The sequence below is a fragment of the Chenopodium quinoa genome, unplaced genomic scaffold (assembly GCF_001683475.1).
Source record: "Chenopodium quinoa cultivar QQ74 unplaced genomic scaffold, ASM168347v1, whole genome shotgun sequence".
In the NCBI taxonomy this organism is placed as follows: Eukaryota; Viridiplantae; Streptophyta; class Magnoliopsida; order Caryophyllales; family Amaranthaceae; genus Chenopodium; species Chenopodium quinoa.
This window is the reverse complement of record NW_018743099.1, coordinates 599210-608415: the sequence shown is the minus strand read 5'-3', so window position 1 is coordinate 608415 and position 9206 is coordinate 599210. Positions and strand designations below refer to the sequence as shown.

General features: G+C 34.2%; 1 protein-coding gene across 1 annotated transcript; it reads left to right on the top strand.

The window, feature by feature from the left end:
• The first annotated feature begins 2754 nt into the window (after positions 1-2754).
• On the top strand, positions 2755-8002 carry LOC110731808 (UDP-D-apiose/UDP-D-xylose synthase 2). Its single transcript, XM_021911691.1, has 9 exons — positions 2755-3141; positions 3609-3701; positions 3810-3917; positions 6208-6322; positions 6430-6563; positions 6660-6761; positions 6863-6955; positions 7065-7200; positions 7462-8002. The coding sequence occupies exons 1-9, from the start codon at positions 2869-2871 to the stop codon at positions 7572-7574; spliced, it is 1167 nt and encodes a 388-aa protein (XP_021767383.1). The 5' UTR covers positions 2755-2868; the 3' UTR covers positions 7575-8002.
• Positions 8003-9206: the final 1204 nt, after the last annotated feature.

Genomic DNA, 9206 nt, shown 5'->3' with positions numbered 1-9206 from the left:
GCCAAAGTACAAACTACTTGTACCACCTAAGTACAAAACTACTCGTACTACCAAAGTACTACCCACTCGGCCTCACACTAGAAGCTCAATCGGCCTCACCTAGAAGCTCACACATTGCACTCATACAATATAATTATAACGAGAATCCTCACGAACTCTCACACCCCAATACATAAAACACTCAAAACCCTTTTTCCCAATTACAAGATCTCAAAGAGTAACTCTAAATACATACCAATGAATAAAGAGATAAAACTAATATGTTGGACACTCGAGATCTGTCTGGAACTTACTGGACGAACTGTAACCGGAACCTGACTGGAACTTCGACCTGGAGGTTTGACTTAGCTTCGTGGTGAAGGATGAAACCATTAAGCACGACCACTAAGCTTCATCAGCCTCGACTTTGAATGAATACATATGAGCATATTTATAATACACCCAAATTATTCTTTTCATAAAAGATAAGTTTTATTAAAAGATAGAAATAAAGATATTTTCCAAAAATAAGTTTACCAAAAATATATCTTTTGTTAAGAATATATTCTATCAATAATAATAAGATATATTTACCATAAAATCAGATTTTATCTAAATCTTATATTTTTCAAATATAGTAATATATCTTTTAACAAAAGATATAATTACCATATATTTTTACAAAAGATATACTTGCCATATCTTTTTATAAAAGATATACTTGCCATATCTTTTTACAAAAGATATAATTACCATATCTTTTAACAAAAGATATACTTGCCATAAAATTAGATTTTATTTAAAACTTATTTTACTGAAAATATTTTCCAAAAATAACTTATCTTTTTCCAAAAAGGATTTATTATAAAATAAATATTTTTATTAAAACCAAATCCCTAAAAGATATGCACGTATTAGGTAAATATTTATATCATTAAATTCGACTTGCGACCTTTAACGACGTGCAGACCTAAGTTCCGATTAGGTTTCGGAACTCTGACTGTCTCTAAGTTCCTGACAAGTCAGTAACTCTAATTTCATTGACTATCATGAGTTCACCTTGGTTCTTTAGACTTGTTCCAGACTGACTTTTATGTCCAACATACTTACATGAATCCTAGAGCGATATACTTCGATTTCTCCGTCTTCATGTTGTTTCTTTGAAACTCTTGTTCTAGAATCTTGTAGTATTGATGTATTCTAGATCTCGGGGCAAGTTCCTGTTAGGGAACTTAGATAGTTCTTGTTAGAGAACTAAGTTCCTGTTAGGGAACTCTTTATGTACCTGTTAGGGAACATGGAACTCTTCATGTACCTGTTAGGGAACATGCTCCGGCTTTCGTGGGAAAGGCTGCCGAAAGTTCCTTCTGGATCTTGTTAGAGAATACCTTCAGGTTCCTTCGTGGTTTGGTTCTCATGGGAGAACCTGCTTTAGGTTCATTCATTCTCTCTTGTTCCTCTTGAAGTCTTCTATGTTCCAACCCATTGACTTCTCCTATGTCAGTTCCTGTCTTCACATAAACACTTAAGAGAAACATTAGATTGAAGTTTGTTTGTCATAAACAAACTTCAAGTGAGAGAACTAATTAAACTTAAAGCTTATGTAAATACTCCTACACATATACAACTCATGTATGCATAGTGTACTTACCTTATGAAGCTAACATATGCAAACACCTATTTACATAGTTACCTTCATGGTTCTTTAGCCATCATCATGTTTATCAACCATAACACTCATCATTGTTCTTGTTTCTCTATTGCTTATCATATATTGCTCAGGTTCCTTATATATATATATATGTGACTGCTCAGGTTCCTTGTATCCTGTTCCAAGTATAACTTGTTCTTTCTATGCACAACTTAACAAACACATTAGATAGATAATCATCATTAGTTTACAATCATCAAAACCTAATTACTCAACAAAATTACTTACACAAAGTCTTATACTTCCTCCGTTCTTTTTTACTTGACCCGCTTTGATTTTTACACTATTCACCACATCTCCTTTAACCGTCTTTTGTGAATGATATGTGAGCAAAAATATATTCATATGATATCTTTTTTAATTTGCTCAATAAGTACTATCGTAATATACAACTTTTATAATTTTTACTTATAAAGAATTAAAGTTATTATTCGCTAAAGTTTTGCATTGGCAAGCGTGATAAAAGAAATAGATCAAGTAAAAAAGAACATAGGAAGTATGTGACTGGTTACACCGTGCAAGGGTTACTTGATCAGTGTTAAAAGAGTTACTTTGTCAGTGTTATACGATTACTTAGGGTCTGTCTTCATTGACTGAATTCAGCTGAATTGAACTGAATTCAGCTGAATTGAACTGAATTCAGCTGAATTGAACTGAATTCAGCTGAATATTGTATAAGAAAAAGAAATTAGGAACTGAACTGAATCGAAATGAACTGAACTGAATTTCAACATATGAGAATATACCCTTAATTAGTGTTATACGAGTTACTCATGCAGTGTTTTAGTGATTACTTAATCAGTATTATATGAGTTACTTTGTTTTTTTTTATAAGTGACTACAGAATATAATTAGCTACAAAAAAGACCAGCTAAATAATCCATTGAAATAAATTACGCGGTTGATATATTTATATGACAGCAAGTGAGAAATTGCCTTAGCTATAAACCGCGACTATATAGTTAATTAAAATAAATAAATAAAAATGGGACCCATATTTCCTTTGATTTTACACTCTCACTCCCTCTCCTATATATAGCTCTCCACCGCCCCTTTCATTTTTCCATCTCACACTCCCTTTTTCCCACTCACACACAGAGAGGAGAGAGAAAATCCAAAATCCCAAAATAATTTTGTTAGAGAGAGAAAGCTTGGTTAGAGAGAGAAACGAATCAACAATGGCGTCCTCAACCAGAGTAGATCTTGATGGAAATCCGATTAAGCCGCTTACTATTTGCATGATCGGTGCTGGAGGTTTCATTGGCTCTCACCTTTGTGAGAAGCTCATGTCTGAAACTCCTCACAAAGTTCTTGCTGTTGATGTTTACAATGATAAGATCAAGCATCTTCTCGAACCTTCTACTCTTCCTTTTTCTGATCGTATTTCGTTTCACCGGCTTAATATTAAGCATGATTCTCGCCTTGAAGGTCTCATTAAGATGGCGGATCTGGTATTGCATTTGTTTTTTTTCGATTCATTTTTAGGTTTTTTGTTTTTAATTCGTTGATTTTTTGTTTGAATTGTGATTGATATTTGCAGAGTATGTGATTGTTAATTAACTTAATTTCTCGGATTCGTCAAATTTTGTTTTGTCGGTGCTTGAATTTTTGCTTGATTAGCGCATTTTTGTTGAATTCTTCGGCGAATTAAAGCGCCGGAACATTCATTTCGACGAATTCTGGTGTCGGTGTTGCAATTTATGCTTGACAAATGCAGTTTTATTAAATGATTTGTTAATTTGAACTTCTGATGCAATTTTCTATGAATTTTAGTATCGACATTGCTGTTTATACTTGATTATCACGATTTCGGAGAATCATTTGATGCTTAGAAGTTGCGATGTTTCAAAAAAAATTTACTCAATTTTGGTGTCGGCAATCAGATTTGTGCTTAATTTTGTATAATTTGTTGTTGTAGACCATCAATTTGGCAGCGATCTGTACTCCTGCTGACTACAACACTCGTCCACTCGACACAATTTACAGCAACTTCATCGATGCATTGCCAGTGGTACGAGTTGCATTATTTTAATCTCGTTTTTGCCTCGATAATGATGATTGAATCTACATGAGGTTGATTTTGATGACATTGATTTGTGATAATGATATTGTAATGTAGGTTAAGTACTGTTCTGAGAATGGCAAGCGTCTCATTCACTTCTCTACTTGTGAAGTCTATGGAAAAACCATTGGTTGCTTCCTTCCTAAGGATAGTCCTTTGCGCCAGGTAACACGTTAGCCTTTTGATGCAGATCTGTGTTCTTCCTCATGGCCTGTTTTATCTCATATTCCTGTCACACTAGCTTTTTTGTAAAAAGATGCTTTTATAGATTTGATTTTTTAATTTTTTATTTAATTTGGTTACTTTTTTGTAGTTAGCTTTGAGTGGGGTTGACTAGTTGGAATATAATATTAGGAGCCTGTTTACTGCTTAGATATATAACTAGATCATATTGAAAATCAGATATTTTTATTTGTAATTAAGAATTATAGACTTATAGTCATTACTCGGCACAACAATTAATCATTTGGATTCGCGATTAGCTTAGATTCTATAACCAAGGATTGGATCCTTAGCCGGAGAAAATTATTGATGCAATTGATGGATAAGTCTTACTCTTGGTCTGAAGTTGGAGTGGCCTTGTTGAATTATGCTTTTAATTTATTCTGAAGATGCTTTCCTGTGGTTGGTAGTGGTGCTAAAACGTCACACAATGCAAACTTATAGTCTTGATAACAAATTGTTTTCTGCAATTGGAGTAAAATTTTCAGTATGTCTTTGTAAATTTGTTTTAATGCTTGTGGTATAATCGCATGTTGTAAACTATGTGATGAGGTATTGGCTGGATCATAGATCTAACGAATGAATGTGAAACAAAAAAATAAAATAAAATAAGGTCTTTTAGCGACAACATGCATGGCTCACTTATGCAAGAATGGAGTGATTTGCCAGTGCTATAAACTCATACATGCAGGTTGCTTCATGACATTTTGAATTGATTTGATATTGTCACACTCATACCTAGTAGCTCAAATATCTATACACATGATTGACATATGATAATTTTATATTTGTAATCATATAGATGAGCATATTGCCAACATTAGTGCCACAATATAATTTTAACATCAGCCAGAGCTTATTATTAATCATATATCCGGGCATATTGCCAATATTAGTGTCACAACAGAATTTATAAATCAAACCAAAGCTTTATTTATCCTACTTGATTATGTCCTTGTCCTTGAAAAGTTGAAAGTTTTGAACCGAATTGGCCTTGTTTTGTCATGGTGATGTTTTTTTTTTTTTTTTTTTTTTTTTTTTTTTTTTTTTTTTTTTATTGTCTAGACATATTTGTTTGTGAGGTCAACAGATTTCTATCTAAAAAACAAGTTAGCTTTTATTAAAGTCATGTAAAAGCTTTAGCTGCCAACATTGAGGTCAGATAACAATTATGTGAATCTAGGATTCTAGGGGCATGCAGATCACTAATATGGTTACCTATGCCTGTAATTGTGGAATAAAGGTCTTTTACTTTTTACCTTCAAAAAAGGTGGTCTATAAGTCTTTTTGAGGCTAATATTCAATTTAATACCTAAAAATTGGTATACTCTGGTAATGCATGCAAGTTCTGATAAGAAGACAAATAATTTAGATCAGAGAAAGAGAAGCAACAAATCTTCTTTGTTTTTTCGCTGTTCTCCTACCTTATAATCCACTTTGGTTGCTCTTACTGAAACTTTACTTCTTCCCTCCCTCATTCTTTTGTGAGTGATTTTTTTTAACCTTAGGTTCTCACTTTATATGCTCATCACTCAATTCTAGTTGTGGTGTGACCATAGGCAGCATTATCAGAATTTTTCACCTGATTCACTGGAGTTTTAGTTTCTAGGATTAAAATTCTGTGAACCTGTAACTTCTTTTCCCCAGTTTCTTCTTGTGGGAAAACATATTTACCTGCATCCAAATTGAAGCCAGCTATCTAAACTATATTGAATGTGATTTCATATATTCAAGCAGCATTTGTCTAGTTATTTTATGCCCATCTTTGAATTTCTTTGATGGGCAATTTAGTCTTCAGTAAATTCCTAATATGTCATGTCTTAAAAGAGGGAAAAAAAGAGGAGGGGAGGGTGGGCAGTGTAAGTGGATTCCCACCACAACCTCATTTCCGTATCCGAGCAAGGGGAAAAAAGCATCACTCATATCTTCCTTTCTCCTCCAAATTCTTTAAACACTATACATATTTTTGGGTCTTTTGATCTCATGGATGTTGAAATGAGCAAAATTAGTAAGATATTTTTCTAATTTTTAGGAAGTGATGTAGTTGTTTTTTAAGGAGTTTGGAGTAATGCAGATTTGTGTATGTATGGGGAATGGGAGGTTGCTTTAGATATTGCCTGAAATGAATGACAGAAGGGTGTAAAATAGCTTTCTGAAATAATCTGTAGAACTGGTTGAATATGCAGCCATTGGCTTGTTCCAGTTTATTTATCCTTGTATGTTGATGTGGCAGGATCCTTCATACTTTGTTCTCAAAGAAGATGAATCTCCCTGTATCTTTGGTCCCATTGATAAGCAGAGGTGGTCCTATGCATGTGCAAAGCAATTGATTGAGAGGCTTGTCTATGGTAGATATTATTTCTCTCAAGTTTTCCTTCTCCTGGAACCTTTTCCTAGAGTTGAATCCTATTCTTCATCCTCATTGGTTTAATATTCTTATATTTATGTGTTACAGCGGAGGGTGCTGAAAATGGTCTCGAGTTCACAATTGTAAGACCTTTCAACTGGATTGGCCCCAGGATGGATTTCATTCCCGGAATTGATGGTCCTAGTGAAGGTGTTCCAAGAGTTTTGGCTTGCTTTAGCAATGTATGTTATCTCATATGTGTACCCGCTCAGATTCTGTGCTGTGTATTCTTTTTTTTCTTCTCATTGTTTATGGGTTAATCATGGTTTGTCTTTCAGAACCTACTGCGTCGTGAGCCACTGAAGCTTGTGGATGGTGGTGAATCCCAGAGAACTTTCATTTACATCAAGGATGCCATTGAAGCTGTACTATTGATGATTGTATGTTGATACTCAACCTAAATGATTTGTCCTCTGAATTTTGTAAGTCGTTAATTTATCTTTGCTTGGGGTCATTACTGAACTATGGTGTCTTTATTCAGGAAAATCCTGCCAGGGCAAATGGACACATCTTCAATGTTGGCAACCCTAACAATGAAGTTACTGTTCGACAACTTGCTGAAATGATGACCAAGGTAAATTTTTGTTTCCATGGCTCTAATTCACATCTTGTATGTGATTCATACCAAGCTTTCCGCCATAAGATTGTCTTGTAATTGACCCTCTTCCAATTGTTTTTTGTAGGTCTATTCCAAGGTGAGTGGAGAGTCAGAATTGGAAACACCCACTGTTGATGTTAGCTCCCAGGAGTTCTATGGTACAGGATATGATGACAGTGACAAGAGAATTCCCGACATGACCATCATCAACAAACAGCTTGGTATTATATCTTATTTCTAATATTTCTTGATAAGTTTCTTCCATCTAAAAATAGTTGTGACATTGTCCCAACTGCTGCAAAATTTAGAATATGAGATGATTTACAATAAGTTGAATCACCCATATCTTAATTTATGTAGTGGTTTATTGGAAAATCTATTATAAACTAAATCCGTTTATCATTAATTCCGGATAAAAGAAGCATATGTATCCACCCTCATCTCTTATACAAATCATTAAGGATTACTTCATCAAAATTCAGGTTGGAACCCCAAGACATCTCTGTGGGACTTGCTGGAATCGACCCTCACATACCAACATAGGACATATGCAGAGGCAATCAAGCAGGCCATATCGAAGCCAGTTGCCAGCTAAAGATAGAAGAGAGAACGAATTTTAGTAATGCTCAGGGGGTCACGCTTTGTTTGGCTGCTGTCTTTAAATTCTTTTAGAAGAACTATGAAATATGTCTAAAATGGTTGATTCATATATCTTAATTTTTTCCCTTTTTTTTCTTTTTGTGTCGTTCTTATGTGGGTAGTCGTGTTGATGTTATAATCAGTTGTAATCTGGGGAGGGTACTATTAAAAATTAGGGGTAATATAAGTCGTGCTGTAATGTACTTGATAGGGGTATTAGACTGTTGGCATAATTGGGGACTATATGTGGCGAAACTGCTGAAATGTTATTAGTCTCCAAGAACAGGGACGTGTTTATCTTTGAAATCAGCTATATCTGTTCATAAAAAATGCAATGTACTACTATATATTTTGATTACGTCAAGTACGGTGCTCTTTCTTTGATGAATTGTAGATATATATTGTGCTTAAGATGATGATCGTAAGACAAATGAGTACTCAAATGCTGCTATTCTGTTTGAAATATCAAAGCAGGTGATATTTTATTTATTATTATTTTTTTTTAACTTTTTAATTATTCTATCTGGAAAATTGGTGACTGTTTGGACTTTGCTCCTTGTAAGCCTTTCCTAGTCCCTAGTCGGTCTAATCTAACTAACATATGCCGTGCTGACTTTTCTTTATATAATTTGGGTCTTTTTTTTTTTTTTTTTTTTGAAGTACCTAATTTTGACCAGCACTCTTGTAACGAGAAAATACAATTTTCTCAACATGGTATATGTCATTTTACAGTGCTGTTTCGGATATTTTTGGGATCTGGAGTGAAAATTAAAAAGGGCCCCTAAACAATAGGGTCTGAAGTATATAATACGTTGACAATATTTCATAAATTCATACTCTGTATTTGATAGTTGTAGGCACGTAAATTTTATACAAGTGCCACATTGGATATTATACGGATCAAAGTCAAAGTATTGACTCATGTTTATTTGACTTTAATTAGAAATAATTATTTTGGGTCAAATAACTTAAATTAGCCCATTTTAATTAGTGTTTATTATTGTCATCAAGCCCAACTCCAATGTATACATCTAACCCTACCATAGTGGTGTCTCATTCTATAAACAGAGACTCTCTAATTCATTTGAGGAGGAGAGAAAAAAGAGAAAAAAACAGAGAGAAAAACCTAGAGGAAACAAGGAGAATCAAAATACAGAGAAAGCCTCTCATATACTCAAAACCTCTTCAAAGAAAACCTTTCATCAAAGACTCTAAACCTCTCTCCAGAGAAAACTTCTCATCAAATACTCTAAACCATTCAGAGAAAACATCTCAAAACCTAGAAGAAAAACAACAAGCATTCGACGTGCCATTCTACTCTAGAAGATCACTCGTGGAAGAGATCAAGCCTCGACGGCCCTCAACACAAAGGAAAGAAGGAGTTCAAATCATCAAGAACACCGGTTCAACCTCTACATCAAATATTCATTGATCGAGGTCAAGTCTCGTCGCCCCTCAATCAAGAATTCAAGTCAAATGTTTACATCAACAAGTCAAAGGTCTACATCAACATAAGTCAAAGTTCTGCATCAAATCTTCGATCGAGATCAAGCTTCGACGTCATCGACGGCCCTCGTTCGAGAATCAA

Coding starts and splice junctions, on each gene's coding strand:
- LOC110731808 (XM_021911691.1), top strand. CDS start 2,869: ATGGCGTCCTCAACCAGAGTAGATCTTGATGGAAATCCGATTAAGCCG. Junction 6,323..6,429: donor GATTGAGAGGCTTGTCTATG/GTAGATATTATT, acceptor TATGTGTTACAG/CGGAGGGTGCTGAAAATGGT. Junction 6,956..7,064: donor TTGCTGAAATGATGACCAAG/GTAAATTTTTGT, acceptor TGTTTTTTGTAG/GTCTATTCCAAGGTGAGTGG.